This window comes from Varanus komodoensis, unplaced genomic scaffold (assembly GCF_004798865.1).
Source record: "Varanus komodoensis strain SLA01 unplaced genomic scaffold, ASM479886v1 scaffold26, whole genome shotgun sequence".
Lineage (NCBI taxonomy): Eukaryota > Metazoa > Chordata > Lepidosauria > Squamata > Varanidae > Varanus > Varanus komodoensis.
Genome location: NW_025335684.1, coordinates 13,042,189 through 13,064,033, shown reverse-complemented (window position 1 = coordinate 13,064,033; position 21,845 = coordinate 13,042,189). Strand labels below are relative to the sequence as shown.

The 21,845-nt window shown below is 46.2% G+C and overlaps 1 protein-coding gene across 6 annotated transcripts; it reads right to left on the bottom strand.

The window, feature by feature from the left end:
• Window positions 1-857: 857 nt before the first annotated feature.
• Window positions 858-21,625, bottom strand: TEDC2 (tubulin epsilon and delta complex 2). Of its 6 annotated transcripts, XR_006415074.1 has the most exons (12): window positions 21,522-21,585; window positions 20,651-20,800; window positions 20,174-20,229; window positions 17,100-17,772; window positions 16,254-16,307; window positions 14,277-14,361; window positions 10,905-11,013; window positions 9,360-9,473; window positions 7,252-7,469; window positions 5,848-6,033; window positions 5,489-5,550; window positions 858-1,425 (listed from the first exon to the last, which is right to left on the bottom strand). XR_006415074.1 is itself a non-coding variant. In XM_044433723.1 (11 exons), the coding sequence occupies exons 1-10, from the start codon at window positions 21,545-21,547 to the stop codon at window positions 5,884-5,886; spliced, it is 1,635 nt and encodes a 544-aa protein (XP_044289658.1). In that variant the 5' UTR covers window positions 21,548-21,585; the 3' UTR covers window positions 859-1,425; window positions 5,848-5,883. The 6 variants fall into 6 exon arrangements, 5 of the variants coding, with proteins under 5 accessions (XP_044289658.1, XP_044289656.1, XP_044289655.1 ...); XM_044433723.1 differs by lacking the exon at window positions 5,489-5,550 and having other exon boundaries at window positions 859-1,425; XM_044433721.1 differs by lacking the exon at window positions 858-1,425 and having other exon boundaries at window positions 5,171-5,550.
• Window positions 21,626-21,845: the final 220 nt, after the last annotated feature.

Genomic DNA, 21,845 nt, shown 5'->3' with positions numbered 1-21,845 from the left:
CCAAAGCTCCCTCATTCTGATATTTCCATTTCGTTATGGTATGAACGTTTGTGAACTGCTATTTAAACATTTCCATATCTTTTTCATAGAAATCATGGAAATGTAGCAAAGGAAGCTTTCCTGTCACTGCACCAGGAAGTACCCCTGAAGGAAGGGGAACCTCCAGAGTCTCCCGGAAGAGGCTGACGGGTGCCCTGCAGAACAGCACTCTGTGCTGCGGCTCTGTTGCCGTTCCCCTGGAGCACTCCCCCTGGTTTTTCTGTGCTCCGGCTTCAGCGCAGATCGCAGAATCAAAACAAGGGTGCGCTTGCAGCAGGGCGGTGAAGGCCCTCCTTGATCAAAAGTGGCCTCTCATGTCCTCGCAGCTGAAGAGGCTGAAAGAATGAGCCAGGCAGCCCGCTAGTTCCAGCGTGACTTCAGCCATGCAGGGCCTACGGAGACGTAACACAGGAGGTCCCAAGGACACACACTGCTGTTTCATGAGCTGGCAGAGGACAGCCCTTGGTTCGCAACTGTTCTCTGTACGAAAGGCCGCTTGGCCCATGGCTGAGCTCAAGCTCAAGCCAAGTGGCCTGTCCCCAGGCAGGTCCTGGGGCACCGACCGAGCAAGCACACAGCAGGCCTGGTCCTAGTATCCCCCACTTGTGCTGAGATGGGTCGGACGCGACTTCGCAACCCGCAAGCAAGCAGAAGTGTTTTCATACTGGCCTCTATGCTCATATTGGCCCATGGATTTTTTCGTGACACTCTGCCTCTTCTTTCGCCCTCTTTTGAAGCCCTCTGCACTATTTGGAGCTGATCAAAACAGGAGCCAAAGAGAATGTAATCCTCTGCTCACATCCTAGAAGGCCTCTGCCTGCCTTTAATGTACATGAGTCAAGTTGCGGAGAGATGGAAGGCTGTCTTAATAACACAGAAGCATCAGGAAGTGCAGCTCTGAAAATAGCACCCCATGCCACCTTCCTCCCCAACAACAAAAGCTCCTTGGATGTTGACGTTAGTCACTGGCACTTCCCTGCTATTTTCGGTGCAACAGTGGGCCCACAGCCCTCCCCGATTTGCTCTGCCAAAGCATCTTGGTATCTCCGTGCGTTGGAGGTGGAGAAGGAAGCAGCAGAAATACCAGCAGCCTGCTTTGCCCAGTGCAGGAGGAGAATGTGGAACGGATGCGGGGCTGGAGCTTGCAACTGGGCTGGGCGAACGGGACTTCCCTGCTCCCTCTAGCCCAGTCCTTAGATTCCATGTGTTCAGGTGCTCTGTGATATTAGTTAAGAAAGTCAAATCAAACATCCATCGAGGGTCAGAAAGTACTTCGTAACCTTTTCATTTCTCGTTAAGACTTCACCTTCATGATGAGGACCTTGCCTCTGCTAAGCCACCTGACTTCTGCATGGTGGAATACACCTCCATACTCTGCATCTGTCTCTGAGGGAAAAGAGGAAACTGATGTAGTTAATGCTGGATACAACATGCATCCCACTTTCCCACTGAAGAATCCCACTGAACACAAGGCTTACTGCTGGATGATGCACTGAAATTGCATGGGAAGTGTACCATTTAATTTCACTACATCGTTAGTGCTTCTTGCAATTACACCAGTTTTACTTCCCACGATATTTTTCCCACCATCAGTTGTGATGCTTTTCCATTTGTCCCAACTCAGACCAAGATTTTCTACTTATGTAAACACCTTCAAGAAAGTGTTTTCTGCAGTTGTCATGCCTTTCAAATTCTGCAGTGCACACAATTCTTCTGGAATTCTGAAGCTGGAACCTATCCCGATAAATATTGGTAGCTGAACAGTGTGCATAATGTCATTGCACTCATCTAATGTCAAAGGAAAAAGAATCAAAACCGTTTGCCTTGACAATCATATGCCGCTCTTCTCCTAGCTGTTCAGCTTGCCTGGTGACTACAGATGCAGATAAACTGATGCAACTAATACAAGATACAGGTGCATTTGCTCCTTACATTAACCATGCACTTAACGAATTCACCATCAGTGAGTGGCCTTCCACTCTCAGCAATACACTGCGCAACATGATAGCTGGACCTCACAGTCAACAGTTTCTCCTCAATAAGCTTTCTAAAACTATTTTGCCGCAAAAACATTGCTTTTTAAAGAGAATCTATCTTGTTTACTCACACCTATCCTTTATATATTGAGTAGCTCTTGTGGCAAGATTTAAAGAACCTTTTCATATTGTACTCCTTCAATAGGGTGACAGTTTCAAGACAAGGCAGGCAAACTGCTTTATCCTTGCTTGAAACACTCAAGTCGTCCATTGTCATTAAAGACATGGTGCTCATCTGCAATTTCTCATTTCTTTGAAAGAATACTTTCTTTTGCAGACATCTTCTTCAGAATTTTTAGCAGAACAGTAGTTGTAAAGTTCCAATATTAACTTTGAATAAGTAAAATATGAGTCGTATAGTTTTAGGTGTCTAGCCCATATCCACCCCACTCTGGCATCTGTTAGCTGGGGATTTCCATTTTGACCACAGCACAGAAGAGACACCTGCCTCTGCAGTTCTCGGGAATATGGGGCCATATGCACAGGCTAAGAAGCATTTTAACAAATGGAATCTGGCCTATCAGGTGGCAGAGTTGCCATCCTAAGTATATGGAATACTGCAAGATGCATTTCTTTAAAAAACACTGCCTTGAGGTTTAAATCTGTATGTGTTAATACTTTACAAATTGGGTGCCCTCCACAAGGGGGCAGGTAAAGGGGGGATGACAGGGCAGCCTCCCACCGGCAGCAGAGGCTGTGCCACTGAGTTGGCTTCAGATTATGTGCGGGATGCACATACGCATCGCTGCCTGCCAGCCAAGCCTCAGTCATGAGAAGCAAAATGGCAGCCAGTGGAAGGGAACTTGGCTGGAGGAAGATGTGGGAAGGGGAGTCCCATAAGCTTCCCTGCTCAGAGAGCCCTCCTTCCCTCTCAACCCAGGGGCCACTCACTGGCTCCTGCAAGTTTCCATGAAAGACAAGTTGTACTACTATTGATCCTCTCCTGCAATAGGTGTATTCATAGGGACACTTTAGCTGAAGCAAAGTAGCAGTTACTAAAACTGGTCACAGAGCAGAAGCTGGACATTGCCTGTGCTGAGACACCAGCTGCCTTTTTCTCTCTCTAAATGTCATTTGGCAGCAGTCATTCCATCAGGCTACTTGTGCTGTTTCCATGACAGCTAGGTGTAAGAACGGCAACCTTAAGAACAAATGCTTAAGATTGCCCTTTTCCTTTCCCCTCTATCCTTTGTATAGCAGCTCTTTTAGTTGTGAGCCACTCAGGAAACTATTTTTGTACAAAGGAGTGGGGTACAAATTCTGCACATAACCACAATGTGAGGCTTAAATATGGCCAGCTTTATAGGTGCCATACTTTCTGTACTGAAATGCAGGTGTGGGCCTTAACTTGCTTGCTTTACAGGATGAAAATTTTTAAAACACAGCAGAGAATGTCTAGACGGCCCAGCAAGCAGAATAAAATGAAGAAAAAAGAAAAAAAAACCTAGAGAGCTAATTTAATGTCCTCTGACAGAACAAAAGATAAAAATTGAACATTTTGAACTGGCAACCCTAGATATTGAACAATAGAATTGTGTTGGTGGCCTCACATTTCAGCTTCCCCCCTAACATTCCTCTGACTGATGACTAAGATGCTTTTGCCAGAGCAACACTCACAGTTGCTGGGACTTAATAGAAATAACAGGAACAGGAGAACCGATTAAAATGTCACCGCTGTCAATGCCAAACGTTGCAAAGCACTGCTATTTTCCATGCTCTGATCCAGCTTTAATGTGGTACCATGTCAGAGAAGGCTTTTCAGCCAAAGCATGGCTTTGGGCTAGAATGCCTTTAAAGTCACAAAAATGGATCAAAAACGATGAATCAAGTTCAACCTTTCTTTAAACTTAGAAGAAAAAAAAGGTAATAGTTCTTTATGAAGTGTTCCTTTTTCTAAGCCAGTGTTATTGGGCCTTCTGAATAACTCAACATGGGCTGAGAACAAGCTGAGGTGGCTGAAAATACTAGATTTTAGAATGAGGGCTCAACCAAACCCAAGTAAAGTACAAAAATTGAGAATCAGAGCTCTCTGTGGGAACATTATAGATGCGATGACTGGTGAACCCAGCTGCTTCCTGGCTCTTTCAGTCAGGAGGATGTTGACGGATTGTGTCCTGCGCCAAGTGCACTGGCAGGCCCCGTGACAGGAACGGGAGCCAAATCAACCCCACCAAAAGAGGCGTGTCTTCTTCCGCTTTCAGATGAGCGCCCTGAACTGAGGGAGCTGCAAAGGTCTTACGCAGAGTAGACGCATGAACGTGCTCGAATGGAAGTGTCTGTTTTCCCCATCAATTCAAGCGAGCTCCCTGAATTCAAGGAAGGAGCACAATAGCAAGAGCATTCTCTTTTCTGCCCCACTGATGTGAGAGCTCTTTATCGTGGATGATGTACAGCGCTTGCCAGAGCAGTGCAGCGAACACTGACATTAAATGCAAAATGCAAGCTTCCCCGCAGTCCAAGCGAGCACCCCTGTGTTGTCCCACTGTTCAGTTCTATGCTCGGACTGGGGTTTAGGGTACGAGGGGGCATCACTCTGAATTTGTTTGTTTGAGGAAACTGGCAGCTGTGATTGTGCAACCAGCTCTAACTCGTTTCAAGTGGGTCTTCTCAACAGTGACATGATCGTGGCGTTCCCCTTCCCCAGATCTCCAGCTGCAGTCACTTCCGTCACACCTTCCGTGGAGTGTGGCTGTGTGCCCGTTCTCTGCGTGGGTGGGTGTTGCAGCTCATTGCTCAAGGCTCGTCCCACGCCTTGCAAAGGGTGAGAAAACAGACTCCTTCTGAGTCAGGCATTTCGTTCGTTTTTCTGTATTTATTGAAACAGCTCTATCCCGTCTCGTATTTGCAACAAGTCTCAAGACTTTTGTAGCTCAGCAAACAAGCCAATTCCATAAACGTGAAAGGCCATCCTGTGCCACCCTAATACCTGTTCTTCCCTCCCTCGTTGTCCCTCCCAGGTGAATTATAATGAGCTTATTTCCTATGCAGGGTGTGCCTGTTAATAGTCATGAGGTCTCTGAGCAAGTGTCCTGCTATCTGATCTCAGCCCCCTCCTCGTTTTGGCTAAGGAATTTTCTTTGTTACATTTTTCCCCTTCCTGCTTCCTTCTTCCAAATCACCCTTTCATCTCTGTGGACCACTCTTGTTCAGGGGCCAGCTAAGCCAGTCATGCTTATGTCCAGGATACTCCATTTCAGGATGGACGACTTGAGCTCTCCAGCTCTCTTGGCCTACTACTTCCGCCAGCCACAGCCAACTGGAGCAGGGGGCAGTACTTCAGAACCTATTCGCAGGCTCTTAAAATGGTTCTCTTTCTGACAGTAGTGGTAAGAGTGCTGGACTGGGAATCAGGAGGTCAAGGTTCTGGCCCCAACGCAGGCACCAGGTGACCACTGACCCTTGCCCTGACCTACCTCACAGGGTTGCCGAAGGATAAAACGGAAAGGAAGATGATCAGAGAAGCTGCCTCTTCTTCCTTGCAAGGGGAAAAAAGCCAGGCCATAAATTTGATGTAATAAATCATATTCTATATTTTTATAGTTTCTGTAAGCACATTGATATCGCAATGAAAAGTGGAACATAACTTTATTAAATAAATATATTCGAGAGAAGTAAAGAGAGAGCCCGCCTCAACTTCCTTTCAGGCAAGGGGAAGATTCCAGAAGTATGAAGTAATTTTACTTGTTTCGTAAATGCACGGGAGGGAAAAGGTTGCTATTCAACCTGAGATCAAGCATGGCTGCTCATGAAAGAGGCCCAGTGCCTTCCTTACTGTGCACGTTGCCGGACATCCCGGACAGGCCCCCAGTCAGCTGGGCGGCTCCTCATCACGGACAAGCACAGGGAAGCGCACGCCCCCTTCACACAGCAGTGTGTAAACAGCACGGAACAAGGATGCCGTGGAGCCTTCCTGAACGATTCCCGGTTCCAGAAGTGGGAGGAGCTCAGCTTCCATGACCTGCACACAAAGAGGAAAACATTTTACTTTCGACTAACCTCGACAACTCTAAAGGCACCTCTAAGGCAGGCTCAGTTGGTGGAAGCATGGGAGGCAGTGTGGTGTAGTGATTAAGAGCACACGACTGGGACTCGGGTGATCTGGGATCTAGCCCTTGCTCAGCCATGCCATGACTTTGGGCCAGTCACAGACTCTCAACCCGACCTACCTCACAGGGCAGTTGTTGAGGGCATGAGAGAGTGAGAGCAGCAGGAGAAAGAGCTAAGATCTAAATAGAATGAATGAATGAATGAATGAATGAATGAATGAATGGAAGGGGCCTTTTCCATGTCAGCCCACCGATTTTGGAACAATCTTTATACTAAGGTCCACCTGGTGCCAAGATAAAGAGCAGTCATGCTGGGTCAGACCAGGGTCTAACTAGTCCAGCTGCGGGGTCAGTAGTTTTAACAGACCTAAGTTGTCCTAACCTGTCTTAGTTGCTGAAGTCATGTAAAATTTGATTTTAAATTCTTGATAGTAAATGATAAACATACCATAATATTTTACTATTTTATACTGTAATTTATTGCATTTTATTAATTGCTATGCACCACCCAGGGAGTTTCAGGTGGTGGATAGTATGGAAATAATATACACATGTATATTTGCATTTATATATTAACATACATTTATATATACTTAATTCTTGTATACCACCTGATTTAACAATTTCTCTAAGAGGTTTCAATACTAAAATATTTAGCTGGATATTTAAATTAAATATTTAAAAATTAATATACTCAAACAATTACAGCTACAATAAACAGATACACAAACAGGAAAAAAAAATAAAACAGCAACAGAAAACAATGAAATGGAGCAGAAAAATGCTAATCAAATATAAACCAGGGAAAGTTGTGTAAATAGATTATCTGTTCAGGAGGCATTTGAAACTGAATGCATTTGTGGTTCCCCAAACCACACAGGGGACAGAGTGCCAATCTCTGTGTGTCCCTCCAAGACAGAACATTTCCGCAGAGGCTGAGAACTGCAAGGAATACACTGACTCCACGTGGGAGAGAGATCCAGCACACTCCTTAGGGTCACCTGACTGCCTTTCCCCCAGCCACCTCCACTAAGTGGTTCCCGAGCTTCCCACAAAACCAGCCAAGCCATAAGAAGGCACCGCGAGCCTCCTCTGTCACCATCACCAATGTAGACCCAGCGGAAAGCTACCTTCTGTATTTCCAGTTGCTTGTGCAGCATCGCCACCTTAAGTTTTAAGACTTCCATGTCCTCCAGTTCTTTCAAGCTGGAGTAAAAAAGCAGGGGTGGTGGCCCCACCGTTTCTATGTCCCAGCATCTCTGTCTCCCAAGGGAAGCACAGCACGCGCAGGAACATTTCTGGCTGCAAGCTGACGGAGGGGCAAGCAGCTTGGAATACGACTCCATCGCTGTCAGGGCGAGAAAGTACGAAGAGATGGTTTGTTAAGTTGGAGGATAGACACAACGGCTCTTTTCCGATCTCTGAGGGTCCCTCACATGGAAGAGGACAAGGACCTGCTCCCCACTGCCCAAACAGTAGGATTTGCTCTACTGAGCTGAGGCTGCAGGAAGGCAGACTTCCGGGGAAAGTGAGGAAGCACGCCTTGGTGGTGAGAACAGTCTGCCAATGCCCCTTATTAGCTGGGGGTGGGGTGGGGTGGGGTGGGGCCCTCGCTGAGGTTCCTCAGAAGCCAAGGCTGGGCAGCTGTGCGTCAGGGTGCTCCAGCACTGGACCTCTGAGCTGCAGCCTGGCTTCCACCCCCTTGCTTTGCCTGCAGGTCGCCCTGACATTTGCCTGAACGGCACCTATGTCTTCATTGCCCAAATGTTTCCAACGAGGCAGCATGAGGAATCTAGGCCAGGGGAGTAGTGGGGTTCCCCGGGCGGCCTGCGGGGAATCTTGCAGGAATGCCCACCACCCGAGCACATCCCGCTGCTCTCTCTGCTCTGCGCTGAAGCTCGTGGCAGGGACTCTGCCCCCACGGGGAAGGTCACCTGCTTTCCTCTGGATGGTGCCCAGGGGGGCAGGCAGAGCGGCCACAGGCATGCAGTCTGCCCCCCCCCCCCTTCAAGAAAGGAATTCTGCACTCCTGCGCTAGTCCAGCGGCCCAGAGAGGCCAGCCTCATGTCCTTGCTAAGGCCACGAGCGAGGCCTGGGGGCAAGAGCCCTCGCCTGCTTGTTCCTCCCAAGGAGCCGCGATGCGAAGGCCTGCTGACTCGGGCCCTGGACAATCCTCACAGGCGCCCTGCCTAAGGGACAGTGGCACGGCTCTGCTCCAGGGAACTGCTGAACCCCTTCCTGCCACTGACGGAGCCACCGCTTCCACCACCACAGTCTGGGGCGGGGAAGGCCATAGGAACAGAGCGAGTCAGAAGGGGCCTCCTGGGCCATCTACTCCGACCTCCAGCACCAGCCACACGGTGACCATGTCGTTGTGCAAGAATGCGAATCTGTGGGTCAGTCTCGGGCACCCAGGGTGCATGTGTGAAGAACGTGCAGAATCCACGTTCAAAGGCAAGTGGACTAAATCCACAGACACCCTGAAAAGCAATCCGACAGTAAAGTCTGCATTTTCCAGAGTTTTGTAACACATGTTGCAAATAAAAAAATTAATTCAGAAAAGCAGATAATATAGTAAAACGTAAGTCAGAAATGCTGCAAATGGAAGGCAACCTTCCCTATCCTGTACTCTCCCCGTGCTGGGACTACAGCTCTCAGCGTTCCTGACCTCCGGCCATGCTAGTTAGGAATGACGGAAGCCCATTTCTGAAACATGTGGAGGGCAGCCCAAGTGGGGATGGGCGCCATAAACCCCGTTAGGTCTTCCGAGGCAAGTGCTGGAACTAAGTGGGCATGTCTAACAGTGGGGGGTGAGCAGGCAAAATGAGAGGGCATTGGGGCAGCCCGAGGGCATCCCGTATCTCTTATTTTATTTAGTAAAGCAATGCTAAAATATAGGTGCTCATAATAATATTACAACATCCTGCAGAAACTTCCATCACTAAAAACAATAAAATAAACTCGATCACAAAGGGCCCCCGTAAATAAATCTATCGGCTACTGACCTACACACCACTCGTCCTTATTCCACCCGCATATTAACGGTGGCCACATGATCACAACTCTGCTTAACACCATACTAAATCTAAGTTTAAATAGTTAACTGAATCCAAGTAATGAAATGATAAACAGAACCAAATGGAATACTAAAAGATAACAGAACACAAATGATAGACGTAACTATTCCACAGCAGCCACCGTTACATATGCGCGAGCAAAGTCATTTAGCCAACGTCACCTTCTCTCAGCTGGTCCACTTTGGCCAGGCTCTGGTCTACTACTGCTTGCAGGCCCTCCAGAGTCAGGAGACTCTCGTATTGCCTCTCCCAGGTTGGGTTTTCTCCAAGGAAAGCTAAGAGGGAAGCGAGAGCACAGGTCTGCAGCCCGATGGAAGCACTCCGAGAAGACAGCATCAAGCATATGACCTCTCCGTGCACATGTAAACAAATACACTCAGAACAGCCAATACATGAAAATCAGTATGGATTGACAGGGCTTATAAAATACAATGGTAATTCATCACACACACACACAACCTGAATTCTCTTCTATTTGAAGAAAACATTTTAGCATAAGAAGATGCCTTGCACTATTGTTAGACCACTGGATCTTTTAACCTACTCCTGGCAAAATCCTGACCAGCAACCTATCTTAAACTCACCTCTCCAGAATCTCAGGCAAAGCTCTTTCCCAACCCTGCTTTATTTATTTTGAAGATTTATAGCTAATCCAATGTTGTAAGCAGGGATGGCCAAGAGGCGTACTTCTCAGCAATTTGTAGACCTGCCCGAGCCCGTGACTCGATTTTTTTTTAAACAAAACAATATTTAGGTCTGAATTAGACTGTTAGAACCCCTGAAGTGCCTCAGATGTCTATTTGTATGTGTTGTAAGACAGTCATTCTGGTATGGCAGAGAGGGGTTTACTAAGCAATTGGCTCCACTCCCCAAACGGCCTTTGCTGCACCTGACTCGTGTGGACTGTGGGGTTCTGGCACGAAACCAAGTCAGCCTCACAAACCTGACATTTGCCTCTCTGCTGCATTCACCTAGAAGATCAGGCTGCAACAGCTTAATGCCTGCACAGACACATCAGTAATCCTTGGTCCTCTGGGCCAACTGATGCAACAAGAGATCTTTTGCCGACTGCTGCACCAGGCAGGGGCTCCGAGGGCTGAAGGAAGGGAAGTCATGCTCTTGGCAGCTGCCCCTCCAGCTGAACATTGAGGCCAGGAGGGCCTTTCCTTGCCGTGAAATTCTTGCTGCAAGACGGGAGACGCATCCTCCCAGTGGCTGCCAGTCCTCTGAACAGTTTCTGCTTTCCTTCAACTCTAAGGACTGTAAGTAGTATCTTAAAGTGAGATCTCGCTAACATCTCCCTCCTCGTGCTGGAGACTGCGCCATCTATATATGCAAACTATGTTCCAAAAGCCCCTACCCCCTTTAAAAAAATTACACTGAAAAATGTATTGTATAAGGGAAGCATGCAGGGAGGAATTTCCTGAAAGGACCCTTACAAGAACTACTGTTTGCACTGCTTTTTCCTCCTCAGCATCTTTTCCTTTTATACTCTAACTTTTAAGTTTATTTTTAAATATTTCTATACCACTTGTCACATACTACACACCAAGACAATATGCAATAATGAAAACATAAATTGTTTGAAGATTAAGCTAATTTTTTTAAAAAAAATCTGATGCAGCAGTTATGCTCCACTGCAAATCTAGAAAACTCCAGCAAAAGAGGAAAAAAACATTTTTATCTACCGTCTGTGGATTTCTTACCTGAGGTCTCTGCTTCCATGTGCTGGCTCACAAGGATATGGACATCATGCAGATGCATCAGCTCTTTTCTCACCTCAGCTGGGCTAAAAGCTGGTGACGGTGAGCAGAACTAGTCATGAGGTTAAGAAAATAGGGCATGGTCATGTGTTTTTTTCCAAGAGAGGCAGTAAGCAAAAAAGAGATGCTTTCTGTTTGCAATCCTTTGTCATCTGCTTTCCAAAACTAAACAGGAAGGTTAAATGGCTTGAGGTTAAGACAGATACACGCGTGGATTTTCTGACATTTCTGGTTCTCTTTGAAATGACTGCATAGAACTACGAGTTTGACCGATAAAGTGGCACTTGATGTGTCTCTCAGTTCCCCTGCTCTAAATGATCTCCCTATTGGTCCCACGGGAGTTGCGTGGAACATACAAAAATACATGTCTGTGCTTTTGTGTTGTATGTAAAAGGACATGCAACAGAAATGCGTATCTGTTGTCTTATAGCCACACCCCAAGAAGGAGTGACAAGCGTGTATGTGGGGGGTGCGTTTAGATGGGAACAACTGCGTGGTAAGAAAGGGTGAGACACCCCACATCACTGCTCTGGTGAAATTAACTGGAAGGGGGGGAAAGGGCACGCCTGATTCAGCTGCTGCAGCTCTTTTTTCTCCCCCTCCCATTTTCCACACATGCACACACTTTGAAAATACATGGCTTCTTTGTAGAAGATTGACTAAGATACATTTCCTTGACATCTCAGGTTGAGAGTTCCTTAAGTATTTCAACTTAGAAATCCATTTTGCCTCCATTTTACATTTCTTTAGTGTGACATTAAAGCCAATATGCCTGGAGAAATGTTCAAAAGGTTGATGGTTTTGCTCTTTTAGAAATATCACCCCTACTTTCTGGAGTGGGGGGGGAGATGCTGAATCAAAGAGAAGATTACTGATGCTATGATATAGCAAAATAAAATAGCCTGAAAGCAATGAGCCACTCTGCAGTAATACTGATTACCTCACAGTATTACTGTGCTGTGATAACTGTATTCAGTCTCTTGGAAAACACAGCCACTCTGCAGTGGTATTCTTTAAGACTATTTATTTAAAATTGTTTGTATGCCTTTAAGCATAGAACCTTTAAAACAATAAAAATATGCAAAACAACAACAGAATAATCAATAAACAAATATTCAATAAAAATCCCACACAAAAACAAAAAAAAATCTTTTTGTTTTCTTTCTTTGTAAGCCATCCAGAGACTTTTAGTAATGGGACAGCAAAGAAAAACATAAACAAACAAACAAACAAAATCGATAGATCACAGACAATGGAAAGGCTAGCAAAAGCACACAAGTCTTCAGAACCTTCTTGGGCACCCACAAAGATGTTTGTCAAACCCAAGACAGGAGCCAGTTCCAGAGGTGAGAGACCAGCACTGAAGAAGTCTTCTCCCTTGTACTTACCAGCCTGGCTTCCAACAAATAAATAACAATACAAATATAGAAAAACTGGAAACATCCAGGCATAGAAATGTTATAATAATAATAATAATAATAATAATAATAATAATAATAATAATAAATTAAAACCAATAAATAAACAATTAATTAGAATAATGTTTAAATAAAAAGGTCTTGACCTGGCACTGAAAAACAAATAATGACGGCACCAGGTGGACCTCTCTGGGGAGCGCATTCCATAGGTGGGGCGCCACCGCAGAGAAGGCCCTCCTCTGGGTACTTGCCCTCCTAATATCTTTCATGGAGGGCTCCCGGAGAAGGGCCTCTGCCGCAGATCTTAGGGGGCAGGAGGGCAAGTATGGACGCAGGCACTCCTTTAGATAACCAGGTCCCAAGCCGTTTCGGGCTTTATAGGTAATGACCAGCACCTTGAATTGGGCCCAGACTTCAATGGGGAGCCAGTGAAGCTGACGGAGGACTAGAGTTATGTGAGAACAATGCCCAGTCCCCGTCAGCAACCTGGCAGCTCTGTTTTGCACCATCTGATGTATCTGGACCATCTTCCAAGGGCAGCCCCACGTAGAGCGCGTTACAGAAGTCTAATGGGGAAGTTACCAATGCATGCATCACTGTTGCTAGGCAGTCGTCTTCCAGGTAGGGACGCAGCTGATAGATTAGCTGAAGCTGATGGAAAGCGCTCTTCGCTACCGCCGACACTTGAGCTTCCAAAGTCAGCTCCGGGTCGAGGAGCACTCCCAAGCTGCGGACCCTGTCCTTCAGAGGGAGTGCTACCCCATTCAGGACAAGGTCCAGGTCCCCCACCCCAAAGCCCGAACCGCCTACCAACAGGACCGCCATCTTGTCTGGATTGAGCTTCAGTTTGTTGGCCCTCATCCAGCCCATTACCTCGGCCAGGCACAGGTTCAGTACAGCCACTGCCTCACCTGGATTGGTTGAAAAAGAGAGGTAGAGCTGGGTATCATCAGCATACTGATGATTCCACAGCCCAAACTTCCTGATGACCTCTCCCATCGGTTTCATGTAGATGTTAAATAGCAAGGGGGACAAAATGGATCCCTGCGGAACTCCATGGCATAGCTGCCATGGTGCAGAGCCATAGTCCCCCAGCACCACCTTCTGGAATCGGCTGTTGAGGTAGGAGCGGAACCACTGCAAAGCAGTGCCCCCTGCTCCCAATCCCGCTAGCCTATCCAGAAGGATACCATGGTCAATGGTATCGAAAGCCGCCGAGAGGTCCAGGAGAACCAATGGGGAACTGTCTCTCTCCCTGCAAAGGTCATCATACAGGGCGACCAAGGCAGATTCAGTACCGTACCCGGGTCTGAAGCCGGACTGAAATGGGTCCAGATAATCAGTTTCATCCAAGACAGCTTGGAGTTGTCCCACCACCACCCGCTCCAACACCTTGCCCAGGAACAGGATGTTGGCCACCGGTCTATAATTAGTGGCCATCTCTGGATCCAGTGACGCTTTCTTCAGGACCGGTCGGACTACTGCCTCCTTTAAAGGGGCAGGTACCCGGCCGTCCCTTAGAGAGGTGTTGATGACCTCCAGGATCCAGGCCCCTATCCCATGCTTGGCTGTCTTGAGTAGCCACGATGGGCAAGGGTCCAGTAAGCAGGTGGTGGGACGTACTTGTCCAAGCACCTTGTCCACGTCATCAGGCCGCAGCAACTGGAACTCGCCCATCAATTTTGATAGATCAAAAACAATGGGTCAAAATCCATGATTGCTCTTAGCAACGGGCAGGTAAGAAGATGAGTGTGCGCAAAAGGAACAAGCTAAATGGAGCCTCTCCGAAAGCTGCTCTGGAGTCACCCAGGTCCGAACCCAGGTAAGAAAGGTGCACACAGGTTGCCTTGCACACCTATCAAGTCCCCCTCCAAAGCCCAGACTAGCAAAAGGATACTGTTGCTTGCAACTTTTCCATGAAGCGAGCTTTGGCGAGAGCTGCGTCTGGGCTTGTCTGGCAAAGCTGGCACTTCTCCAACAGCCTGGGCATTTGTTGCAAGAAGCAGAATTCCAGGGAGAGAACAAAGAACCAGAAAGGGTGGGGATAAGTCTGAAGATTTGCACCATTTTTTAGCAGAACAATGGATTATATTTCATTTTACATTCGGCTTGTGTTCTTTTGCTTGTTCCAAATTCAAAGTGCTGCAGACAATCCATATCCTAGGTTTTTATTAGGTCACTTCGATTTACGTGTTCCAAGTGGCAAGAAAGATGAATTATTCGGCTATTAACAAATAATAGCGAGAGTGCACTTCAATGTATGTGTTAATTTTATTTTGTAACTTGAAAGCTGCATGTGGGTTCAGTTTTAGCAGCGGGGCACAGCTATATCATCTGAATCCATAATTTGATGCAGCCCCCGGGCTTTAGTTTCCTATGAAAGGCACAGAATATGCCAGATGCAAACACATGGATTCATTTATCATTTTTTGGCTGATGCTTCTGCTCCATTAACTCCGATTCTAGGTGCACTCAGATCACCAAAAGCCATACCGTGACTGCAGAAAAACACAGCATGTAGGCCCGATTATTATATGGGGAGCAGTATTGACTCTACCCGTCTTCTGCATCACAGGGAACTATCTGCTTTCCCACACAGCTGCTGCTGGTGTTGCATAAGCTTTGAGACCAGGCTACAAACAGAAACTCCCCTGGTCACTGAGGCGGAGAAGGGTCTGACAGCACAGCTGATAGTCAGGAATGCCAGGAGTTGACGTTCACAGCATCCACAGATCTCCTTTCTGCCCCCACACCCAGCAGAAATTACCTCCACCATCACACACTGGAAGAGACCAGTGACCTCTAAGAGGAAAATGCTAAAGGCAGCAGGGCAGAACACTCTGGAAGGCAGAACATTATTTCGAACATGCAACGTTGTTGCCTTATCGGCACCTATCAAACCCCTTTTTTCCTCAGCTCACATTCTGGGCACGCGCTTTACATGCAGTAAGTTTCTAGGTGTGACCCCCCAGCAGGTCCAGCTCTACAGAACAGGTAGCAGATGATGGAAAGATCTCTCAGTGCCTGAAAGCCTGAAGAGCCACTGCCAGAGGGAGCAAACAAGACTGGGCTAGGTGGACATACTGGCTGCGTTCACACAACACGGCAAGCGACCCTGCATGTTACCATGATTCAGGTTTTTTTACCACGATCTACCCAAAATGTCTCTCCCTGCTCAGTCCCCCTGCTGTTGGCATGTATCCCATCAGTCACTGTACCTGAAATTCCATCCCAAGGAGCCTATGTCACCTGCCCCTTCCTCATTGGTCCACACACAGAGGCAGGATGGCTTGAGTGGCTCCTGCAATGGCCGCTCTTGCCAGGGGACTCTGTGGTAGCTATATACCAGGACGAGGGAAACCATGATCCTGGGTTCAAACCACATGACAAGCCACAGTGGCACAGAGAAAACTTGTCATGGTTTTTAAGGACCAAACATAGCACAGTGAAAGGCCATGGCTGGGTTCAAGCAACATGACAGACCAGAAATGGTAAAAAAACCCACCATGGCTTGTTGCACGGTCTGACCTTGTCTAAGGCAGATTCAAGTCAGAACAAACAATACTGGGCTGGCCACACACCCCCTCCCACCTGGCAGCTCTCATGCAAATGGGCAGGAGAACGGAAGGCCACCATGCCCGACCACAGCCACGTGAAGATTTGCCTCGCGCTTTCGACTCCATTCCACATGCTGGGCCCCGTGATATGCTCCATGTGTGGGTGTTCTAGAAGGCTGCACTGCCCCACCAGTCCTCCAACCAATTTCGCAAAGTAACTCAAGCTGGGCTCTCCTACGAGAGCGCCACCTCTGGGGACCCTCCCATCCACTTGCAGAGAGTTCCAATGTTGAAGTAAGGCAGCTTGGATGGTTTACCTGATATACCTAGAAAAGGCTTTCCTGTAAGGGAGTGGTAGCTTCAGCGAAGACCTGCAAAGAATTGATTTGCATCAGCAAACTCTGTGTGCACAAAGGCACATCGATTCAGAAACTAGCAAAAACCGTACTGCTTTATCTTGGGTTTTAATTTAGACTGAGACTCAGTATGGTGTAGTGGTTAAGAGAGCAGGACTGGGACCTGGTTTCCAGTTCCCACTCAGCTGTGGAGCCAACTGGGTGGCTCAGAGCCAGTCACAGACTCTCAGCCCAGCCTACCTCACAGGGTTGTTGTGGTGGGGATCGGACTGAGAGCAGGAGGAAAATTATGCAAGCCACTTTGAGTTCTTTAACTGAAAAGTGTGGGATATACATCTAATAAATAAATACATAAATAAAACTGTGTAATAATCCTATCTAGCCTATCTATCTAGCCTCACCTTCTGGTCACACAGTAGCCAATCAGCTCCCTGGAAAAGCCCGCAAGAGCATTGGTGCAATAGCCAATCACCAGCTTTAGGAGAGTCAGCTGTCCTTGCACAACCCAGTTATAACTTTCATATCACGCCAATTGCAACTCAAGCTTTTCTGACACCCAAACTTTAGACCATATTATTCTGATTTTGTACCAGCTGCATGAGCTCCCAGGCTCTGTTTAAATGCTAGCACTGGCCTTCAAAGCCTTCCAAATGCTTTGAACTAAAATCCCTGATCATAGTTATGCTGGCTGGACCTTATGGGAGCGGTTGTCAAGTTGCCAGTTACTACTCCAGCCTTCCCCAATCTGATGTTCTGTGTTAACTACAACTTCAAGGCCGAGTTGTGGAGTTCTTACCGGGAACTTACCCCTTTTCTTGGAGAGTGGAAGTTCTGGAAGTTAAGCCCATCCCTGGGATGCTTCCTCTCAAACGGTTCTGTGAAACTAGAGATTCCACAGCAGGTTCCTTATTCCCTGCTTCAGGTAATGGTGGATCAGGACCTGCAAAGTCTGACCCATCTGCAGAATTCCCTGATGAAGGGCGTTGTTTTGCAAGATGTGGGGATTTGGAAGAGTCCGGTGGCGTTCCAGGTTCTCCAGCGGCAAAGACCTTTTCATGACCTGCTCTGCTTATTTTTATAGGCAATTTGGCTTTTGGGGAAGCAGCTCCTCTGGCTGACCTTTTCTTCTCAGGTACCTTAGCAACTCTGGAGCTCTGCTGAGGTAACATTTTTGCCTGTGGCCTTCTGCCATCTGGGTCAGTCCTGTAGGGAGCTTTCAGCATGTACGCTGTGGGCTTTTTGGAAGGCACAGCCTTTCTGATCACAGAGGACACCTTGGCAGTCTTAGAGATGCTCTCCTTAGAATTATTCAATTGCTGTTTTAAAGTGTCACTTATAACAGGCTTCTTGGCTGCTGCTTTCTCACCTTCTGTAGCCTCACAGGGAGCCTGATGGAACTTTGACCGGATTCTTAATGCTTTCTCCAGGGCTTTGTTAAGCAGCTCTAGTTCTTCACACTCCTTGGCTGAGGGTTCGCTGTCTACAAATGCAGAGTCAAAATGTCATTTATACTGTGGTGCAGAGTGAAATTTTTCCCAGGGCTTAATTTTTCTGCAGAAAAAAATCCTTTTCTTTAGTTCATTAGCAACAATCAAGGGATGACAAATACAATATTAGGCAACCATGGCAGTTTCAAAGCTGTAATTAATTTTTCTGCTAGTATTAGACCCAAGGAGTACACAATAGAATAGGTCAATGTCACTGAAATACATTTACATCAATGTGAAAAACTGACAGAAATCTGAAGCTGAACGAATGCCTTAGTAGAATCAAACTGCATATCATGAACTGTTCTTTCAGTTACTAAAATTAGTGGATCAACAGTTTTCAGTACCTTAGCTTTGTTCTTAAATGTAAACAAAGGAAGGAAGTATGTGTTATGGCTTTATATTTTTAAGTATTTCTGTAAACCGTCCCAAGACTTTTAAGTTTGAGACGGTATAGAAAAGTTTTAAATTAATAAAAAATGAATAAATTTCAATACAATTGTCTATATAATAACATTTAAATCACATCATGAGCATAAACCTATCACAGTGGTCATAAGACAGCCAGGGTGGTATAGTGTGGTGGTTAAGAGCTAGGGTCTGGGACTTAGGCGATCTGGATACTAGTCCCCACTCAGCCATGGAGCCAACTGGGTAACTTTGGGCCAGTCACAGAACCTCAGCCCAAACTACCTCACAGGGTTGCTGTTGTGGAAATAAGACTGGGCACAGAAGAAAGAGAATGATGTAAGCCACTTTGTAAGAAAAAAGGTGAGCTATAAATCTATAATAAATAAGACCCCAAAGTCAGAGGCATACAGTCATTTAACACAGAGCAGAGTGGAAGCGATTTCTACTTCCCAATCCTTCCCAATTCACTAGACAGACTTTTTCCTGTCTTGGTGCTCTGGTTGCTGAGAGGTGGGAGTTGGAGGCCTCAGGATGGATCATAACTGGCCTCTTCAAACTGATCCCCACTCCAAAATACCATGAAGTCCCTTTCCCAACACTAGCGAACACCCAGCACAGTTCTGTCCATGCCAGGTACAAGAGGAAAGCACTGCCTCTTGCCCAGATCTGGGAAAATGAAAATAGCCTATGGTACTGCTTTTTAGGGGCCAGAGGATTGCTCCCTAAATGTGCTTTAATTCCCCCCTCTGAAATCTTTCAAGTATTAGGACAAAATCAAGCTACTTTTTAAGCATTACTGTTCACTAAATACCAACAAAACATGATCACCACAGGGCATCTGAAAAATTTGCACTGCAAACTTAATTTTCCTGACGCAAATGATCCTATGAAAATTAGCCTATTTTGCATGGGAAGCTTTCAGAAAAATAGATGGCTACATTTATTAGAATCATGATCATTTATGGTAATCTCATGCTCCTCTAAATAACAGAGAGATAAAAATACAGGGTCATTGTTAGACCATGCACTGAGGTATACAAATACTTGTACACATGCAGCTTTTTCATGGTAAATGTCCTTACTGATTGCTCCTACTATGAAGAAAGAGTAAGTTAAATGGTTATAATCATTATCACAACTTCTCAGAATTATACTACAGAAAGGGCCAGCTGAGTTCATTCATAAAAATGCAAGAATAGGCATATTCCACACATCTGGGAGTTGATGCAGAATATTGTGCTTGCAATGCAAAGAAGCCTGGAGATCATGTATGGCTTATGGCTCTATATGAAAGCTTGAAGATATATAGGAATCTTCTAGAGAAACCTCACCAGTTGGAAGATGAATAGGACTCCAGGAGACAGATTTGCTTTAATGTTATGCAGAATTTCTGCCCCCTACCTGCATTTTTTAAATTGTACAACCCACTGTAACTGTCATGCTGTTCCTACTTTTCACTCTCTTATTCTCAGCGCAAATGAACTTAAGTTGCATTACTCCGAATACACAGTCCAATTGGGGTGCCCTGATGAAAAATGCATGTGTGTGCTGTTGCATCTGCCTCGCACTCCTGTTCACAGTGGATAAAAAACCTTGAAAAGCAGAATAACAAACCACCACATATTAAGATAAACCAGTTCCCTCTCCAGAAATACAACACATGAAACAAGTAATGAGCTTCAAAAGAAATTCCTTTCACCTTCCTGGGTACAATAGCAGGTCTTTTTGCTGAATTTCTCTCTTAGGTTTGCATCCAATCTGGCCTTGATTTGAATCCAGAACCGCTTGTACTCAGATTCTATTCTTATTCCCATGTGTTCCATCTATTGTATGAGCGCCCACCATGTGCTCCTAAGTGTTTGAAGGGATACATCTCCCCTTACATCTGCCAATCCCTGTAAAAGTATCTAAGGCTCCCTGTAGGTAAGGAAAGCGAGAACATGCAAAGATAAGGGAAGTGTTTTTCATTATTACTGCCTTTACCTTGAATATCATTCTCACCATCTTTGAGGTCTGGGCTTTCAGGAACTTGGGGGTTCCTGGCAGAAGGAAAGAAAACACAGTGCAAGCATTCAGAAAATAACAGGTATGTCCATTCATTCATCCCCAAGTACCATGATCCAGTTTACAACTACAAAAACTTTATTTGCCCTATAGAAAATGACAAGATTCTTAACTTTTGGATTTTGACTATTCAGACCTATTCACGCCCTCTGCTAAAAAAAGAGCAACCTGGTTCTAGTCTCTGCTCAGCCATGGAGTCGACTGGGCCAGTCACAGCCTCCTAGCTCAATCTACCTCACAGGGTGGTTGTTGTGGGGTAAGACTGAAAGCAGCAGCAGCAGAATGATAGAAACTGCTCTGAGTTCTTTGAAAGAAGATGAGATATAAATCTAAAATAAATACTTCTTAAATCCACACACTTTGCTACCTCTCTACACAAAGAAGAAAACCAATCACTTGTCTAGAACTCTGGGCATGGGTTGCCATTCATTTCCCTCTCCAACTTGCCAGTCTCCAAGAAGAGCCTTGTGCCAACTGAGGCTCTGATGCAGTCGCCGCTTCTCCTCCGCAGAGTCTTCCAAGGCTTGGGTGAACAGGGAAACCAGCCTAAAAATGGCACAAACGAAAACATGACTTTGGTCAAAGGGAGGCTTTCAATCTACCTCATGCACTCCAGAGTCAACAACTGGATGAGACTGGACCAGAATCATACCAAGCCACCATACCAAACTGTCCACAGCATCATTCAATTAACAGCTACCCATAGAATTGATTATATTCAGTCAAGGGTTTCTTGCAATTAATACTGTCAGTTCCACCAGTCCATTTTCTCTTTCCTCCTTTTCAGCATGTTCAGGGAGAGAGGAGGGGAGAACTAAACAATAAGTACCAACCTGAAAGAATAACTGGAATTATTCTAATCCCTCTGCTACCCAGGAGAGTACTCTGCTCATAATCAGGCAGTCCCTTTCATTTAAAAAATGCCTTAGCTGATTGCCCAGATACTCTTACAGCAGCACCCCCGCCCCGCCCCCCTGATGCTCCAATCCATCCTAGGAGGTCCCTTTTCTTTGTACTGTCCTTGGGAGCCCTCATTTTGCTGATGGCACGAAGGGGTTTTTACACTTCAAACAAGCCTTTCACCCTGACCCACAAGGAAAATAAGGGAGAAAAAAGGCCTTCCTTCTGCCTTCACTTCCTTCTGTTGCTTCCCTTGCATCGAATTTTAGATTGTATGCTCCTCAGGGCAGAGACCTGTTCTCTATTGTTCTGCACAGCACCATGAACACTGACACCATACTACTACTACAACTACTACTATCACCACCTGTGAGCAACATCGGCGGGCAACATGAGGAAGGACTGCAAACGAGCAAGAAACTAAGCAGCAAGAAAGCCCCTCCGTTCCGACCAGTTACAGGAAGTTCCTCCGGGCATTTCCGGTCTACCGGTCTGATTTCCCCACCTTAACGTCCAATGGAAGGGACAGAGAGCTTTCACCTTAGAGCTGCCAAAGTGTAGAACGCCTTTTCCTGATCTCATTCCAGGGCTGATACGCAAACCGTCTTGTGGCACTTTAAACAGTAATTCTGAGAGGACACCACACTTTGTTGCTTTTGATGCCCTATCAAACGCAGCTGTCCCGTGGAAA

Bases quoted from the DNA above. Each gene is read 5' to 3' on its own strand.
- TEDC2 (XM_044433720.1), bottom strand. From the start codon at position 21,547: ATGTTGCCCGCCGATGTTGCTCACAG. The intron at 20,801-21,521 runs GTGGTGATAGTA...TGCCATTTTTAG, and splicing joins CCCGCCGATGTTGCTCACAG to GCTGGTTTCCCTGTTCACCC. The intron at 11,014-14,276 runs GTATCCTTTTGC...CCTCATGACTAG, and splicing joins TGGAAAAGTTGCAAGCAACA to TTCTGCTCACCGTCACCAGC.